We start from the raw sequence: 19575 nt of genomic DNA on the forward strand, positions 1-19575 counted from the left end.
TCTGCTCTGGGCAGGGTCTGGTTTATCCCAGGGTGACCCGGGAGTGTGATTGTGCTCTGATTGCAGCCAAAGGTGCAAAGGCAGGGCAGCTGGGAACAAGCCCATCCAGCCCCTCACCTTCCCTGAGCCACAGGGAATCTTTGCCTCTCCCATCTCTCAGTGGCAGACTCATAGTGCAGCAGAAATGCTGGGGATTTCTGACCTCAGAAAGCCAGGAATGATGTGTGGGTAGGAAAAACATTCCTTGAACAAACTTTGCCATCTATTTCTTTTATAAGTGTGAGTGCAGATGCTACCAAGCCTGTCTGCAGTAGGACTGATTCGCCTGACAAATCCTGAATATCCAGCCTTGTCCCTCTGCCACATGCCAACAAACCCAGGGCAGTGGGGCAGGGATGGCTCCTCGAAATCCCCCAAGCACAGGCCTGGCTGCTCCTGGCACACTGAGCCAGCCCACCTGGAGATTAGGCAGGGACCTGGGTGAAGATTTTCCCAGAGCTTGAGCAAGGGTGGGTGAGTCCCAGGGGAACAGTCTCCAGGGAACAGCCCAGGTTTGGCTCAAAGCAGCCTTTCCTGACTTCTCACTGTTTTTTCTCCATGAACAGACCCCCATGTGCAGCCCCAGCAAATGTCCAACAGCAGCTCCATCAGCCACTTCCTCCTGCTGGCATTGGCAGACACGCGGCAGCTGCAGCTCCTGCACTTCTGCCTCTTGCTGGCCATCTCCCTGGCTGCCCTCCTGGGCAACGGCCTCATCATCAGCGCCGTAGCCTGCGGCCACCACCTGCACACGCCCATGTTCTTCTTCCTGCTCAACCTGGCCCTCGCTGACCTGGGCTGCATCTGCACCACTGTCCCCAAAGCCATGCACAATTCCCTCTGGGACACCAGGAACATCTCCTACACAGGATGTGCTGCACAGCTCTTTTTCTATATGTTTTTTCTCTCAGCAGAGTATTTCCTCCTGACCATCATGTGCTATGACCGCTACGTGTCCATCTGCAAACCCCTGCACCACAGGACCCTCCTGGGCAGCAGAGCTTGTGCCCACATGGCAGCAGCTGCCTGGGCCAGTGGCTTTCTCAATGCTCTGCTGCAAACAGCCAATACATTTTCCCTGCCCCTGTGCCAGGGCAATGCCCTGGGCCAGTTCTTCTGTGAAATCCCACAGATCCTCAAGCTCTCCTGCTCAAAATCCTACCTCAGGGAATTTGGGCTTCTTGCTATTAGTGTGTCTTTGGTATTTGGCTGTTTTGTGTTCATTGTTTTCTCCTATGTGCAGATCTTCAGGGCTGTGCTGAGGATCCCCTCTGTGCAGGGACGGCACAAAGCCTTTTCCACCTGCCTCCCTCACTTGGCTGTGCTCTCCCTGTTCTTCAGCACTGGCACATTTGCCTACATGAAGCCCCCATCCCTTTCCTCCCCCTCCCAGGATCTGGCCCTGTCAGTTCTGTACTCGGTGGTGCCTCCAGCCCTGAACCCCCTCATCTACAGCCTGAGGAACCAGGAGCTGAAGGCTACAGTGTGGACACTGATGACTGGATGGTTTAAAAAACACTAACCTTCTGTATAATCACAAATCACATGTCGTAAATGTCACAAATCACTTGTAAAAATCATCTTTTATGCTTAATATTGGCTTCATTTAGGGCGTTTTTTTTCTTTTTTTTTTTCATGTTGTCCACAAAAAAATGTTATTTTCTGTGCCATTCTTTATTCTTCATTCTTCACTCTGTCAAAGAGGGGCTGTGCTCTCAGTGGCTTTAAAGGAACTAAAGGATCACCAAGCAGAGTTTTCTGCAGAGATGCCCTTTTGTTGCCTTCTGTGGAGCTGCAGCAGCAATGTCTGTGTGCAGAGCTGGGGGCAGATCAGTGCTGGCCCAGCAGCTGTGCCCAGCAGCAGCAGCACTTGGTGTTGCCAGTGCTGCTCCCGTGGCCCTGCCCCGCTGCCCTGGTGGCCCTGGTGTTGCTGTAGGGCCTGAGTGCTCTCAGGGCCAGGCACAGCCCTGGGGGTGGCAGTGCCAGGGCTGCAGCAGGGACAGGCCATGGGCACTGCTGGGGCAGCGCTGACGCCTCAGGCCAGGCCCTGGGGGCTCCAGGCTCCTTGCCCAGGCTCTCTCAACAACACGGCCAGGCCAATGCTGAGCACAGAAAACCCCCGTGAGCAGCCCCAGGGTGGCCGTGGGCAGGCTGGGGGTAAACAGCATGGCTGGGGCTCTGCAAAGGCCCTGGGGGAGATGGGAAGGAGCAGCAGAGCAGGGGCTGATCCATCCCCAGTGTGCTGGACAGCCCAGGGCAGCGTCCAGAGTGTCCTCATGGAGCTGCCAACAAGATCCCCCCTCTGCAGCCCTGGCCTCTCCCCCAGCTCACACAGGTGCCCCATCCTTGCAGGCACAGACACGGCAGCACTGGCTCAGGAGCCCCTGTTTGCATTGCACAGAGCAGGGGGAGCACCCCCATGCTGTTGGTGTGGGGACATGAACCTGAGGGAGCACAAATGCCATCAGCCCCTGGGGCCAGCAAGGGCTGGGGGACAGCAGGGAAACCACTCATCTTTGTCCTGGCCTCTGCAGTCAGCCAGAAAGTTTGTTCCCATCAGCTGGGAGTTTCCTGTCCCACTGCAGACGCTGTTGCTCAGAGCCAGGGCTGCCTGGCAGCCACCCCCAAACTGCCCTGAGCATTTCCTTGGCTTCACCTTTGCTCTCTTTACTCTTCCTGCTACAAATTTCTTCCTCTTGCCACCCCTCTTCACTCTATTGCAAACAGCTCATCCCTTTTTGCCCTTCCCTCTCTGGCCCCACTCCCCATTCCAGTTCCTGACTTGGAACCATGGGAATGTCCCCTGGGGAGCAGGATCATCCTACAAATGCTGCAGGAATTGTCTGCAGGCTCCTGCAGTGCCTACTGCTGCTCCCTTGCCAGAGGCACCGCAGGCCAGCGGGGCACATCTGGGCTGCTGTGTCTGCCTCTGGGGCTCCCTGTTCTGGGAAATGTGCATGGGCAGCAGAGGCTCTGCAGGACTGACAGGATGGGCTTTGGGGCTGGCAGGAGAAGCTGAGGGGCCTGGGCTGCTGGAACTTCTGAAGAGGAGGCCCAGGGATCATCCTGCAATTCTCCAAGGGTGGTTTTAGAGAATCCCAGAATCAGCAAGGTTGGAAAAGAACTTGGAGATCATCAAGTCCAACCTGTGCCCTGCCACCACCTTGTCTCTCCTGAGCCTCCTCTTCTCCCAGATAAACAAGACCAGCTCCCTCAGTCACTTCTCACAGGACTTGTATTCCAGACCCCTCCGCAGCCTTGCTGCCTTTCTCTGGACACACTCCAGCCCCTCCATGTCCTTCCTAAATTGGGGGGGCCCAGAACTGAATACAGCACTTGAGGTGCTGCCCAACAAGTGCTGAGCACAGGGGAAAACCTGTTAAACCTCTCCTTGTTGGATTTGGTTCCTGGACCCAGCCTGCCCAGGTCCCTGTGCATATCTCACCTACCCGCTAGCAGATCAACACTCCCATCCAACCTGGTGCCACCACGGTTCCATGAGGCCCCAGAGTGTCACAATGGTCTCCAGAATTCCATGAGTCTTCCCAGTGTCACAATGTCCCTTTTGGTTCCATGGGACACCTTGGGGTCATAAAGTCCTTGGATCCTTGGGGCCTGCAGTGTCATAACGGTGCCGTGGTCCCCAAGGCCCTGCAGTGTCGCAATGGATCCTTGGCTCCATGAGGTCTGGCAGTACAGCAATGCTCTCCTTGGTTCCACAGTGTCACAATGGCCTCTTGGTCCCAAGGCCACCACGGTGTCAAACATGTTCCCTTCATTCCAGGAGGCCCTGAGGAGCAGCTCTGGCCCCTTGGTTCCATGGGGCCCTGCAGTGTCACAATGGCCCCATCATGACACCAGGTCCTGCTCTGTCACAATGCTCTGCATGGTTCCACAAGGCCCTGCAGGGTCACAGTGGCCTTTTGGTTCCATGAGTTCTCACAGTGCCACAAGGAATTCCTTGGTGCTGCAGTGTTCACAAAGGAGCCCTGGTGACACAAGATCCTGCAGTGTCACCAGGGACCCTTGGTTCAGTGGGGCACCACAGTGTCACAACTGTTCCCTCAGTTCCCAGAGTCCTTGCAATGGAGCAATGACCCCTTCATTCCATTGTCCCCAGGCTCTCCCAAGGGTCTCCTTGGTTCCACAGTGGCACAATGGCCCCTGGGTTCCACAAGGCTCTGCAGGGTCACAGTGGCCTCTGTAATTGCACAAGGTCCCAGACTGTCACAATCTACTCCTTGCTTCCATTTAGCCCCACAGTGTCACCATGGCCCCTTGGCTCTGTGCTGCCATGTCGTACAAAGTGTCACCATGGTCCTCTTAGTGCCACCAGGCCCCGCAGTGTCACCATGGCCCCTGGCTTCCCCAGGGCCCTGCAGTGTCACAATCATCAGAGAATCAGCCAGGCTGGAAAAGACCTTGGAGAGCATCAAGTCCATCCTGGGACCCAACACCACCTTGTCACCCAGACCATGGCACTGAGTGCCACATCCAGTCATTCCCTAAACACCTCCAGGGATGGTGACTCACCCACCCCCCTGGGCAGCCCATTCCAATGCTCAATCACACATTGTGAAAAGAATATTTCCTAATGTCAGCCTAAACATCCCCTGGTGCAGCTGAAGGCTGCATTCTCTTGTCCTGTCCCTGTTCCCTGGGAAAAGATCCCGACCCCCACCTGGCTTCACACTCCTGTCAGGGAGTTGTAGAGAGTGATGAGTTCTCCCCTGAGCTTCTTCTTCTCCAGGGTAAACAACCCCAGCTCACTCAGGTGCTCCTCACAGGACTTGTGTTCCAGAGCTGTCACCAGCCTTGTTGCCCTTCTCTGGACACGCTCCAGACCCTCCATGTCCTTCAGCAACCGGCGGCCCAGGACTGGACACAGCACTCGAGGTGCTGCACAACCAGTGCCCAGCACAGGGGAAGAATCACTGCCGTGGTCCTGCTGGCCACACCATTCCTGATCCAGAGGAGTGCCAGCAGCTGGATGAGGGAAATGGTGGGGAGGGGGTGGGGACACAGTGGTATTGATTGTCATCCATGAAGGATCTTGATTTTCATATCTATTCAGACTGCATTATGAGGTGCTGGGAGTCAATATAAATTAGACATTGCTGATATCAAACTATAAACAGGAAAATAATACATGACAAAACACTCCTCTCTGTTTTTTTTTTTTTTCAATATAGCAGATTAACTTTGAAAATGGTTCTGAAATTTGTCTAATTATCCCCAGAAGAATTTAATACAGAATATTCCTGGGGGCATTTTTTGTTCACATGTTTTGGAACATGGAACAAATGTTTATGAGCCTTTTTCAGTGATATCCTGAACTGAAGAGCTCAAGAAAGAAGAGGCCTCTGGAGGAGCAAAATTCATCAGCAACCTCCCAGTGTCTGAGGATCCTTCCCCATCAGAGCAGCAATGAACAGAAATGGGCACAGCTTTGGGGCTGCCCCAGCTCTGGCATGGGCCCTGGGCCTGGAGCAGGAGCAGCTCTGGAGGGCCCCAAGGCTCTTGTGCTGCCCTGGGCAGATGGGATGGCAGCAGGGGCTGCAGAGCTCTCAGCACCTCAGCCAGAGGGGAGCAGGGCACCCAGGGAGCCTCCTTGTGCCTTGGCCCAGCCCCTTCCCCCATGGCTGGGGCTGAGTCCTGGGGGAGCTGCAGCTGCTGCTGTGCCCTGGCCAGGGGCTGAGGCCGTGGGGCAGTGCCCAGAGCAGCCTGGCCTGAGCAGAGCTGTGGGGCCAGAGCCGGCTGGGCTGGGCTGGGGAGAGGCCCTTGGTGCTGCCCAGAGCTCAGGGCAGCTGGGAGAGCTTGCAGGGAGCTGGGCTGGGCTCAGAGAGCCTGGTACAGACACCATCAGTGTCCATCTCAGCCTGGCTGAGCGTGCAGGGGCAGGACTCAGGCCAGGCCTTGTGGGGCAGGGCCAGCGCCTGTGCCAGGCATTGAAAACAGGCAAGTGGGCCAGGGAGGAGGCTGCTCTGTGCCCTTGGGGGCATGGACAGAGCAGGGAGGGGGCCCAGGACATTTGTCAGAGCCAGCCTCTGTCCCCAGCCCTTGGCAGCCCTGGCTGCTGAGCCCAGCTTTGCCCTGGGCTGAGTTTGGCTGTGGCCCAGCTCCATCCTCCTGCGGGGCTCAGGGCCTGTTCCCAGCAATGGCCAGCCCTGGCTGCCTCTCTGCAGTCCCAGAAGCCACCAGAGCCTGGGGCAGGGCTGTCTGTGCAGGCCCACAGGTGCCACGGGCTCTGCAGGAGCTGGCAGAGGCTGCCCAGCAGGGAGGCCATGGGGCACAGAGCCCCAAGGCTGCTGTGGGCACCACGGCACAGGGGCCCTTCCCAGCCGCAATGCTCCTGGCCTGGGCTGGGCCTGCACAGGGGCTGGGCCACCATGGCTGGGCCAGCACAGGGCCACAAAGGGGCCACACAGCCGCTGCCAGGGCTGACAGCAAGGCCAGGCACACACAGGGAATTGCTGAGCATGGCCTGCGCTGGCCAGGGCTGACTGTGCCAAAGGCAGAGTTCAGCTGCCCTTGGGGGCTGCAGGAACAGTCCAGAGCCCAAAGAGCCTCCATGGCTGTGCTGGAGACCAAGGCTGCAGGAGGGAAATGCAGGGCTGCTGCGGGATGGGGAGGGCATTCAATTCCAGCACACACCTCAGCTCTCTGATGATCCCAGCACCATGCTGGGCCCTGTTCCAGACTGGAGCAGAGCAGATGTTGAAGGGACAGGAGCCCTGCGGGGCTGTCAGGGTCCTGCAGCTTGCAAGGTGCTCTGCTCTCCCTCAGGTGCTCTGGGAGAGATCCAATCTCAGCTGGGCACCTCAGGGCACAAGTGGCACTGCCTGTTCATGGGCACACAACTGATGTCTGCCTGGAAAGGGACACAGGTGTTAGCTCCATAATATACAAGCAAATCTTTATTATCTGGGTCATTTGAGTACTTTTAAGAAATGGGAGAGATTTCCCATAAAGAACAGGGATTTCCTAGAAGTGTACTGATGGCAGAAGGAGAAGAAATACTGATCTTCCCCTCTACTTATGTCACCAATATTCCGTCTATTATTTAATCTCCCTCTTCCTTCAGGTGTTTCCAGCTCTCCTGTTTAAATGGGTCTGTCTAAGGACAACTCTTCATTTAGAGCAAGTGGATCTATGTACTTCCTGCTGCTCCCAGATTTGCTCTTGTAGGTCCTCTCTGGTCATTCAAGAAGTTCTCAAATGACTGTTTTAGTGCTTTGAGCTGCAAGAAGTTGCCCAATATTTCTGAAGTTAAAATAAAAATGTAATTAATCATCATCTCGTTTGTGTTTATATTTATCACAAAATTGTGTTGTCTTATGTCTTTTTCTAGAACTGTTCCTGACTGGAAATCCCTGGAGGATGGTGGACATGTCAGATGCTGCTGGGACATTCCAGAGAGCTGAGAGAAGAGCTGAGATGGTTATTAAACTGTTCAAATGTTCAACTTGTGTTTGTTGGCAAGAAACCTTTCTGTACCTCTGAGTGTCCCCAGGCCCTGAGCCCAAAGGACACAAACCTGATGAGTTGTGCTTCCCACTGCAGGGGCACCTGGACCTTGGCTCTGCACAGGAGAGCTCTTCATCCCCTTTTCCTCTCTTCCTCTCTCTGGGCATGGAGGGAGCTCCTGACTTCAGCCTGTGACTCGTGTGTGCAAAGAGCAAATCTGGGCAGGATTGGGGCAGGGAGGGTTTCGGGGGACCTTGGGATCTGTGCTGAGCACAGAAGGTGTTTTCCATTGCTCTGAAACTGTCTGCTCTGGAAAGTCGATTTAATATCCTGCAGGTGAATGACTTTTGCATTTGATGGATCTGTGCCTTCCCTTGGCTTTGTTGGCTGACAAGAAATTAACATCCCTCTGTGTCTCAGGCAGCTCCTTCTCCAAGGAAAGCAGGTGGGAGCTGGAGCCAAGGAGCTGAAAGCTGCAGGTGCAGCCTGGGCTGGAGGGAGCTCAGACTTGCACAAGGCTGCTCTGAGTGCCAGGCCTTGGATGGGGGAAATGGTGGGGTGGGGGTAGGGACAGAGTCTGACTGATTGTCAGCCATGAAGGGTCTTGATTTTCATATCTGTTTAAACTGCATGAGGAGGTACTTGGATTCAGTGTCAATTGTTGATTGCACATATCAAGGTGTTAACAGGGAAAAAAAAAAAACAGGACCTAGGAAATCTTTTCTCACTGTCTTTTTAAATAGAACATATTCTGTTTGAATACAGTACTGAAATCCATTGAATTAACCACAAAGGATTTGAAAATTAAAATCAAATTATCCCCAGAGGCTTGGCTTGTTAAGGTGTTCTGAATGTTAATGAGCTCTGGGACACTGAATTCCTGCACTGAAGAGCTGAAGGCTGAACAAGCCTCTGGAGCAGTGAAATGCAGCAGCAGCCTCCAAGTTGCTGAGGATGTCAGCAGCCCCCACTGAGGCCATCCCTGCCCAGAGCCCGTGGGGGAATGGGCAGCCAAGGAGAGCGTCCCTGGGGCTGGGGCAGCACAACTCAGAGGCACCAGGGGCTCCAGCTGGGAAATGGAGTGTGGAATGGGGCTGGGAAAGCCCTGCCTGGGCTGGGCCAAGCAGGACAGACAAGCCCTGACTGCCATCCCCCAAACCACTCTCTCAAGGAGTCATTTAAAAGGAATTGCAATTGTTTGCGTACTCTGAGTTGGACTTGTTGGAGAAATGCCAACAAGAGATTCTCAGGAGCTCAAAACAACAAAACAGCCTTTACTGGCAACTTCAGGAAAATCAGAGAAACTTTGGCAAAAGGTTTATTATGACATTGTAGTGGTTTTGATTTGTTAATTTAAGATTTTTCTACTCTTGAGATTTCTTAATCAATGTCTTGATGAGTGTGGTGGGTTTTAGTGTTGGTTAATTATGTATGTATTTATTTTGTTGTGAGATTGGATTAGGAGTAGGGTAAAGTAGGCTTAAAATTTTAAAAAGGTATAAAGAAAATTTTATTAAAAGTAACCTAAAGAAGATAAGGCAGTAAGAATTAAAAAAAAAATCTTTTGAACACTTTTTTTCTTTACAATTTTTTCTTTTTACGGATAATGTAAAGAAACAGAACTAAAAGTTTCTGGTTACTTTACTATATCTAGAACAGTCTCTTTTTAGATTACTTTGGGAACGAAATTTTTCTTGTTAAGGTTATGGAGATTTTTTTACAAGAGGAAAAAACAGGTTTTTTTGTTGTTTATTATTTTGTCATGGATAACAGTTTTCTGGGGAACTTTGTTATTGTGAAGTTGTTTTTATTGCTACAAGCTTTTTTACAGCTTGTTGATGGGCCATGTTGACTAATGGGATATTGTATTAAAGATGAGTTATTTAAAGGTAAAAGTTTTTATTATTTACTTTTAAAATTATTTTTTACTCTTGGAACAGAGATCTTTTATGTGAGTACTGGATTGCTTTTTTTTACCCCACTGTTTAAACTTTTTATGAAATTAGATTTTTTTTAATATTTGGTTTTTTTAGCATAGCGGGTTTTTGTTTTATATTAATTTGAATTTTTTAATTGTTTTATGTGTTAAACAAAAAATTTTTTTTTCTTTTAGAGTTTATAAAAGGATTTTAGTTTTAAGATAAGGATTTTTTTCTTCTTTTTTATTTGGGATTAATTTCTTCTTTAGTGAGTTTGATGGTTTTATGTTTGTTTTTTAATATGCTTGTAGCTTGTTTCACTTTTATTTGAGGGAGGATTGAGGTATTGAAAAGGTTAACACCTGAACTGCCAGAACCTTGTGGTGGAAGTTGTGTTTGGATTGTTTTAGGATTGGTTTTATGGTTGTTTTGGGGGAGTTTTTGGTTTCATTTTATTTGTATGGGGTTTTTTTTGTATGGCTTGTAGGTTGTAGGGGTTTTTTGTTTTAGTTGTGCTGGGGGGAGGGGACTTGATGGTAAGATTTTAATAGCTGTGGTTGGCTTTGTTCTGGTTGGGGTTCTGTAGCCTCTTTTGTTTTCCTCTTTGGGAGTTGTTGGGGTTTGGTTTGGTTAGAATGGGGCCAATGATGGGGGGGGGCAGCCTGAGGAGGGGGGAAGGGCCTCGGCCCACGGCAGGGCTGCTTGGCTTGGTTTGGTTTGGTTTGGTTTGATTTGGTTTGGTTTGGTTTGGTTTGGTTTGGTTTGGTTTGGTTTGGTTCAGTGTGGTTGGGATGGGGGCTGGGGCCTGCTGCTTCTTTGTTGACTGGATAAAAAAGAGGAGGTTCCTGGGTTTTTTCGTCTTTAACATTTGTGTTTCACAGAGGCATGTTCAGTATCTCAGTGGTTTAACAGATTGTCAGTTACACAAAATGTTTTGTATTACTTTTTAAAATTGTTCTCATGTCAAACTACAACAGACATTCAATCAACAAAAAACACTTCTCAAAGCATTGACTTGGCCCATTCAACTTCACAAACTCTAAGTCTGTTCAATGAAATGTTAATCAAAATTTGCAGGAGCACAGAAACAGAAGAGGAAGACACAGAAAGAAAGACAAAAAAGATATAGAGGAGCACACACAGAGCTACCAGCTTCTGGATTCGAGTGGTGTTCAGATGGAATTTCCAAGAGGATGTAGGGTCAAGCTGCGTGCTTGTCTTGTGGTCAGCCTTCAGTACCCCTTGGCCTTCCTGGGCCCTTCCCCCAGGTGGGACTTGGGCTCATTTGGTCCCTCAGGGGCTGGGCTGGGGGCTCCAGAGGTGGCTGTGGAGCATTGCCTGTGCTGTGCCAGGGACTGGCAGACACTGCTGGGCTGGGATGGAGGCTCTGGGGGGATTGGGGTTCCAGGGCAGGGCAGGGCTGGGGTTCCAGGGCAGGGCAGGGCTGGACCTGCCCCTTCCTCCCCTGCACAACAAATGCTTTGAGCCAACAATCTCCTCCAGTCTGTCACAACAGGCAAGGTTGGAGGTGGAACCCAAATTTGTCCAAGGGCACCTGGCCAAGAAAGACAGTTCTTTTCCATAGGATGGAAAGCAGATAGCCCTAGTGTTTCAGCAGCAGATGGAAAAGTGACACTCAACATGCCAAGGTCAGCTGGACCAGTCAGGCGGTCCCTGGGAAGCCAAACCAGCCAGACATATTCCATGTTCCCTTGGTTTTACAGTGCTCCATAATGTCACAATGGTGCCTTGATTCCATGGGATCCAGCAGTGTCACACTGGCCCCTTGGTTCGATGGGGTCCCACAACGTCACAGTGGCCCCCGGGTTCCAAAAGGCTCCACAGTGGCACAATGGTCCTAACGAATATATGAGGCCTTGCAGTGTCACAATGGTCTCTGTGGTTCCCCAGGCCCCACAATGACATGTGACTCCTCTGTTCCATGAGGCCCAGAATGTCACAATGGACCTTTGGACCATGGGGGTTTGCAGTGTCACAATGGTCTCCTTTGGCTCCATACTGTCACAATGGACGACTGATGACAGGAAGCCCCACAGTGCCACCCTGGAGCTTTGGTTCCAGGCCGCCCTGCAGTGTCACAATGGTCTCCTTTGGCTCCACAATGTCACAATGGACCTCTGATGACACGAGGCCCTGCAATGTCACAATGGACCTTTGGTTCCATGCAGCCCTGCAGTGTCACAAAGGTCTCTTTATTCACAAGGCCCCACAGTATCACAATGGTCCTCTTGGTTCCGTGGGTAGCCTGAGGGTCACAAGGGTCTCACTGGTTCCATGAGGCCTCACAGTGTCACAATGCTTTGCTTATTCCATGGGGCCTCACAGTGTCACAATGGTCTCCATGAGTCCCCTCAGCATCACAATGGTCTCACTGGTGCCATGGTGCCCCACAGTATCACAATGTCCCCTTAGTTCCATGACACCCCAAAGTGTCATAATGGTCTCCACAGTTCCATGAGGCCCCATGGTGTCACAATGGACCCATGGTTTGATGGGGCCTGTCAGTGTCACAATGATCCCTACATTCCATGGAGCCACAGAGTGTCAGTACAGCTCCCTTGGTTCCGTGAGGCCCAGCAATGTCACAGTGCTCTCCATGATTCCGTGAGGCCCCACAGCGTCACAATGGTCCCTTGGTCTCACAGGGCCCCACAGTGTCACAATGCTCCCTTGGTTCCATGGCCCTGTGCTGCTGCATTCCCCCCTCCCCTTCTCAGCCCGCCCTGCCAGCTGAGAAATGCTCCTTGGGCCTCGGCCTTGGCCAGCAGCCCCTGGGCTCAGCTCCTCTGCAGCTCATCACAAACACTGTCTGCTCCAGGCACTGCTGCTGCCCAACCAGCTCCTGCTTTCTGTAGGAGCAGCCCTGGGAACTGGTTTTGTTCCCTCAGTGGCACAACATCTCTGTTCTCACAGTGCCAAAGAAAGCTGCTGATGCCAAGTGCGGCCAGGATGAGCCATTGCTGGGACTGAAGCCCCTCTGGTGGGGCCCTGCAAACAGCGCTCCAAAAGGAGCCCTTGGAGCTCTCCTGGGCCAGCGACTCCCTCTGAGTGGGGCCTCTCCCAGCCGGGAACTCTCCCGTTTGCTGCACTCGGGGATCCTGAACAATGACAGAGCCTGGGCCGATCCCCCCACTCCTCCAGGCTCAACCCTTGGCCTGCTGGGGAGATGCCAAAGGATCCACAGGGAGCGTTTCCTGCCCTCAGGGGAATTTCTCCCAGGTGCCTTGCACTGACTCTTTGTGTCTGTGTGCACACAGGAGTGCCTGTGCTGGGGAAATGTGGCAGAAATGCTGCTCTCTGAGGGGTCTGAGTGCCTTGGATAGCTGAGTCAGTCAGGCCAGTAGGTAAGGTTAAATCACAAGATCTAAGTGAAGTTCATCGCTGCTAAGAGTTGTTCTTTTTCTAAGCTGTTATGTTTCGTATAAGTTATAAGCTAAGCAAAATATTGTGAAGTGTTATTCCTGTGTTGCAAAGTCAAAGGTTATAAGTTAGGTTAAGTGCTTTTCTTTTGCTAAATTGTGAAGTTGAAGGTATCAGTTAAGGTTAAGTTATAAGTTAAGTCCTCATATGTTTGAGCTCTCTTAAGCTTTTAGGCTGTATTCCTTTTATCTTCGCCCTCACTGCCCTTGTGTCACACACACATACAGAGCGACAGTTCTTGGCTCATTTCTGGTTTGATTGCCTGGATTTGGTTTGGTTTTGTTGTTGCTTTGTTTCCCTGGTGTGCCTGAAGTGTCCAGTCAGGAACACAGTGACTCTTGCCAAGTAACATGGTGGTGCTGTCCCTTACTGATAAATCTGGTTTTTGCTGATCCCTTGCCGGGGATTTTTTCAGCGCTCTCAAGCCTTCATTTGGAAGAGGGTGAAGGAGCCCTGGCCCAGGCTCTGGTCCTGGGGGACACAGGGACACTGCTGGAGGGTCCCTGTCCCACTGTCCCACCCCCCAGGGCCCCGGCCCCCCATCCCCGTGTCAGGCTCTGGGGTCGATCTCGTGGAACATCCTCTGGGGGAGGCTGCGGCACCGGGGGTGGGGGGACCTGGGGGGACAGGGGACCCCGCTGTGCATGAGCAGGGTTGGACTGCTCTGGGGGGAAAATGTGAGGGGGGACAGGGCAGAGTGACCTCCCCAGTGACCTCTTAGAGCCCCTGTGATATCGCACACCCCTCCTGTGATGTCACACACCCCTCCTGTGATGTCACAGCCCACTCTGGGACGTCACACAGCACCCTTGTGATGTCACAAAGCCAATTCTGGGATGTCACCCTGGAATGTCATATAGCTGCTTTGTTATGTCACAAAGTCACCCTGTGATGTCACAGTCTGTTTTGTGATGTCACAGCTTGCTCTACGATGTTACACAGCCACCCACTGATGTCACAACCCACTCTCTGATGCCACAGAGCCACCCTCTATGATGGCAGAATCTACTTTATGGCCTCACACCCTACTCTAGGATGTCACAGCCAGCTCTGTGACGTCACAACCCCCTCAGTGATGAGACAAAACCCTCTCTGTGATGTCATACTGCCACTCTGTAATGTCACAGTACACACTTTGACCTCACAGCCCTCTCTATGAAGTCATACAGCCATGCCATGATGTCACAGCCTGCTCTGTGATATCACAAAATCCCCTCTATCATGCTGTAGCTGCTCAATGACTTCACACAACAAACTCTGTGGTGTCATTGCCCACTCTGTGACCTCACACAGCCCACTCTGTGCTGTCTCACAGCCCCTTGCTGACATCACAGCTGCTCTGTGGCTCCATGACACAGCCACAGAGGTGCTGCTGTGACACAGCCCCCTCTGGGACATCCCCCAGCCCCTGCCAGTGCTGAGCCCCTGTGAGCTCTGTCTGTGCCCTGCTGGTGTCCCTGAGGTGCCCTGGCAGTGCCCCAGCCCTGCTGGGCTGTGCACAGGAGCTGCTCCTGCCCAGAGCTGTCTCTCTGCAGCACTGCCCTTGCCAGGAGCTGCCTCTGTGCCAGGAGCCCGGCCCAGCTCAGCAGCACAGACTCAGCACAAGGACTTGAATGACCCTCTGGGGCTTTGGTGCTCTTTGCATCAGACCCAGTCCCTCAGAGTGTGCTCAAAGAACTTCTCAAGAACTAAAAGTGAGGTTGAAACACTGTTCTCATACATAAAATAGACCCTTCTGAGGGACACGACTGAGAAAGTGTCCCCAGGTTCCAACTAGTGCACAGCACTGGAGGCAGCGATGACAGGTGGGAACAAGCAAGGCAAAGGTGTCTCTGGTGCTGAGCACACCTGGATGTGTTTCAGGAATGCAAAGGGCCAAGGCCTGAGCCCCAGCCCCTGGCAAGGCAGATCCTGTCCCTCCCTCATTGCCAAGAGCTCTTCCCGGGATGGGCACTGGCATGTGGGGATGTGCAATGCCAAGGGCAGGACCATGGGGCAGCCCCTGCCAGGCTGCTGAGCAGGGACAAGGAGGCAATGAGGCCCCAGGCCTGCAAGGGTCACTTGTCCCCTCGTGGCCTCAGGCCCAGGGCCAGCAGCCATGGCCAAAGTGCTGCCCAAGTTGGCTCTGTCAGGGCCTGGCAGCTGCTGCCCATCCCTGTGCCCTGTGCAGCCCAGGCTGTCCTACGGTGTCCCTGCCCTGGCCTCTGTCCCTGCAGGCTGTGCTCATCCCCTGGCTGCCCCACCTGGCTGGCCCCTTCCTCTGCTGACAGCTCTGCCTCCTGCCTGCCTCTGCCTGCCCACACAAAGCCTTGGGCTGCTCCAGGCTCCTTCTGGGGGACGTGTTGCACCACAGCCCTGCCCTGGCAGGGAAATTCCTTTTTCTTTGCTCCCAGTCTGGGCTTCCCCAGCTGCCCTTGGTATTAATTTTTTCTTTCTCTGGCTGTTCTCTACCATGTCAAAAGGATCCACCATCTCTGAAACCACCCTTCAATCCCTCCCAGGGCTCTCCTCTGCTGTCCTCAGTTTCCATGCCACTGAGCCCAGAGCTCCTGTGTCCCTGTATAGTGGTCCTGTGCTTGAGGCCAAGAGCACCTGGACAAGAGGGACAGTTCTTTTCTACAGGAAGGAATCCACAGAACCCCAGGGGTTTGAAGGCAGATGAGAAGCAGTCAGCAGAGGCCAAGGCAAGCCAGACCTGTCTGTCCTTGCAGCTTTTGTCTGAAGATATCCCTTGGATATATGGGGAGTTTTGGGGTGAAATTCCATTTCAGCCATGGGTTCCTGGAGTGGAATGACAGTTCTCCATAGGAAGAAAGGGTGGAGCCCCAGTGTTTCAATGGCTGATAAGAGGCAGCATCAAGGAGGCCAAGGCCACCCAGACCTGTTGTCAGGGAGGAATCCTTGGATAGACAGAATTTGGGAGGCCAAACCCCACTTTTGTCTTTGGGCATCTGGACAAGGACAGTTCTTTTCCATAGGAAGGAAAATAGGGAGCCCCAGAGTATCAAAGGCAGATGAGAGAGCTGGCCCTCAGGAAGCCAAGGGTACCTGGACAGTTTTGGAAGTGTTTGTCTGGGAGCTATCCTTGGATATAAGGAATTATGGAGGCTGATTCTCCATTTCAGCCATGGATGCCTGGACTTTAAAGACAGTTTTTTCCATGAGAAGAAAAGCACGGACCTGCAGTGTTTTGAAGGCAGATGAGAGGTGGTCTCCAGGAGGCCAAGGCCAGCACAGACTGTGTTTTGTGAGGTCACAGATTGGTCTATGACATCACAGTTTGTTGTGTGAGGTCATGGAGCAGCTACAGCATCATAGAGGGGACTGTGTGACATACCAGAGCAGGCTGTGACATCATGGCATGGCTGTATGACATCACAGAGCAGGCTGTGAGATCAAAATGTGTGCCATGACATTACAGAGTGGCAGTATGGCATCACAGAGAGGGTTTTGTGACATCACTGAGGGGGTTGTGACATCACAGAGCTGTCTGTGATGTCACAGAGTAAGGTATAGGCCCAAGAGCAGACACTGTCATCATAGAGGGCAGCTCTGTGACATCAGAAGTGTGTTGTGATATCACCAAGTGGCTGTGTATCATCATAGAGCAGGTTGTGACATCACAGAACCAACAGTGACATCACACGGTGACTTTGTGACATCACAGAGGCTTCTGTGACATCACAGAGAAGCTGTACCACATCATAGGGTGACATCTCAGAGTTGATTCTATGACATCACAGGGGCTCTGGGACATAACAGGGAGAATGTGTGACATGACAGGGGCTGTGTGACATCACTGGTGCTGTGTGAGGTCACTCTGCTTTGCCCCAGCTCACAGCTCCCCCCAGAGCAGTCCAACCCTGCTCGTGCACAGCGGGGTCCCATGTCCCCCCGGGTCCCCCCACCCCTGGCGCCTCCCCCAGTGGATGTTCCATGAGATCAACCTCAGAGCCTGACATGGGGACGAGGGGCTGGGGCCCTGGGGGGTGGGACAGGGGGACAGGGACCCCCCAGCAGCGCCCCCGTGTTCCCCAGGGCCAGCAAAAATCCCCAGCAAGGGATCAGCAAAAACTAGATGTAACATTAAGCAACAGCACCAGAGAGTTCCTTGGCAAGAGTCACTCTGCTCTTGATGGGACACTTCAGGCACAGCAGGGAAACAAAGCAACAACAAAACCTCACAAAATCCGGGCAATCTAACCAGAAATAAACCAAGAACTGCCCCTGTGTGTGTGTGTGAGAAAAGGACAGTGAGGGCAAGGATTAAAGGATACGGTCCAAAAGCTTAACAGCCCTCAAACTTAACAGGACATATTCCTTAACCCTAACTGATACCTTCCATGTAACAATTAACCAAAAGAACAGCACTTAACAGAATTTAACCTAACTTAAAACATATGACTTAGCAATTTAACAGAGGAATAATGGTTATTAATATTCAAGTTAGCTTTTTACTTATATTAAGCTTAACAACTTAGCAAAAGAACAATTCTCAGAAGCATTTAACTTAGCTCATACCTCATTACTGAACATTTCTTAGAGGCCTGACTGACTCAGCTATGCAAGGCACTCCAACCCCTCAGAGAGCAGCATTTCTGCCACATTTCCCCTGCACAGGCACTCCTGTGTGCACACAGACACAAAGAGTCAGTGCAAGGCACCTGGGAGAAATTCCCCTGAGGGCAGGGAATGCTCCCTGTGGATCCTTTGGCATCTCCCTAGCAGCCCAAGGGTTGAGCCTGGAGGAATAGGGGATTTTCCCAGGCTCCATCATTGTTCAGGATCCCCGAGTGCAGCAAACGGGAGAGTTCCCGGCTGGGAGAGGCCCCACTCAGAGGGAGTCGCTGGCCCAGGAGAGCTCCAAGGGCTCCTTTTGGAGCGCTGTTTGCAGGGCCCCACCAGAGGGGCTTCAGTCCCAGCAATGGCTCATCCTGGCCACACTTGGCATCAGCAGCTTTCTTTGGCACTGTGAGAACAGGGATGTTGTGCCACTGAGGGAACAAAACCAGTTCCCAGGGCTGCTCCTACAGAAAGCAGGAGCTGGCTGTGTTGCAGAAATGATTGAAAATTATATTCTAGTTAATAGATGCCTAGATTAGTGAAACAATATAAAGTTAGCATAAGTTGCAGTAGTTATGCTAAGGCCTCATAGGCCCGGTAAACTTCAAGTGAACTTTAGTGCTTTAGTGCTTGGTGGATCGGAGGATGTATTATCTAGAGAATGTACTAAACCTTATCTATGGAATGCACCTTTTGGCTGAGTAACGGGTGTCATGGTGTACCTAATAAATCTCTGTATGCTATCTCTAAAAGCGTGCAGGGAGATGTTGGGTGTATCATGACGTTGGTTGAAGATGCTTAGCAATGCACATGGAGTAAATGAAGCAATCATGTTAAGAAAGATATATAAACCCTGTAAATTCTGTGGCAAATTGGGGCTCTGACTTTGGACAATAGTCCTCAGGTCCCCAGGGCCCTCAATAAAGCACCGCATAAAACAACTTTGTTGTTTTGTGTCTTTCTACTCGGATCGGGCAACAGTTTTCTGGCGACCGCGGCAGGACTCCAAAGGTGGCTGGGGCGGCTCACGTCCCGATCCACTCCACGCCGGCACCGAGGGATTCTCGGGGAGTCATCGGTTCGTGCCCGACCCCTGCGCCTGTCGGACGACTGTGAGGAGGTAAGCCCGAAGGTGCTTTATTTCTGATATTGGTATTGGGGTGCCTGTCCATAAGACGAGGTGGTAATCCTCGCAGGATTGGGCTAAGACGTCTGGTTGGGAAGCCTAGGCGCCGGCTGTCAGACGCGGCGAAAGCTGCGCAGGTCCGGCACTTGCCACTCGCGGCGACGAGAAACGGCAAGATTGGTTTTGGTTGGTTTGGTATCTAATAATAATCACGCTGTTGTTTTTGCTGTTTATTTTTGCTGTTTATGTTTTAAATAATTGAGCTTTATAGTTTTGTTGGTGGTGCTTGGTGTTGTATTTGCTGTTTGTTTTTGCTGTTTATGGTTGGAATAGTCGAGCTGTTGATATTTATAGTTTTGCTGGTTGTGCTTAGTGCCGGTGTGTATTGGTGGTTGCGGCTGATTGCTGTAAGGTTATTGAAGTAAGATGCCATTTAAAGCGTTTAAAACTATGGCCCAGTCTAACAATAACATACCGGGAAATACTCCACTAGGTTGCTTATTGAAGCGGTGGAGGAGTGAAGGATTTTATCAGGATTTGGAGAAGGAAAAGATGATTGATTATTGTAATCATTGGTGGCCGGAATATGAAAGGGTAGGACCGGAGTGGCCGGTGAATGGGTCTGTAGATTATGAAGTGATCACTCCTTTAATGCAGTTTTTAAGGCGAAATGAGAAATGGGATGAGGTGCCGTACTTAGATTTATTCTATCTCCTAAGGGAGAAAAAGGAGTGGCAGAAGGAATGTGGAATAATGGTTTTGGAGTTAAAGAATGCGGAATGCGGAGGGTGCAAAGAAAAATCTAAATGTACTCAGTGTTTGGCTTTAACCTCCCGACCAGAGGAGGATTTATCCCCGTTCGTGGCTCCAAGTGTTCCCTCAGCCCCTGCTCCAGTTTCCCTTTCTTCATACCCGCCACTACCTAGAGATAGTAGTAGCGATGATAGTGAGGGGGAAAAACCGGGGTAAAAGTAAGAAGGAACGCAGAACTATAAAAATACAGCCTCATACTCCCTCTCC

At 51.8% G+C, this 19575-nt stretch overlaps 1 protein-coding gene across 1 annotated transcript; it reads left to right on the plus strand.

The window, feature by feature from the left end:
* Nucleotides 1-613: 613 nt before the first annotated feature.
* On the plus strand, nt 614-1561 carry LOC132334971 (olfactory receptor 14J1-like). Its single transcript, XM_059861092.1, has one exon. It carries the CDS (start codon nt 629-631, stop codon nt 1559-1561), a length of 933 nt encoding a protein of 310 aa, XP_059717075.1. The 5' UTR covers nt 614-628.
* The last annotated feature ends 18014 nt before the right edge of the window (nt 1562-19575 follow it).

Source organism: Haemorhous mexicanus, chromosome 16 (genome assembly GCF_027477595.1).
Source record: "Haemorhous mexicanus isolate bHaeMex1 chromosome 16, bHaeMex1.pri, whole genome shotgun sequence".
Lineage (NCBI taxonomy): Eukaryota > Metazoa > Chordata > Aves > Passeriformes > Fringillidae > Haemorhous > Haemorhous mexicanus.

Bases quoted from the DNA above. Each gene is read 5' to 3' on its own strand.
- LOC132334971 (XM_059861092.1), top strand. From the start codon at position 629: ATGTCCAACAGCAGCTCCATCAGCCACTTCCTCCTGCTGGCATTGGCA.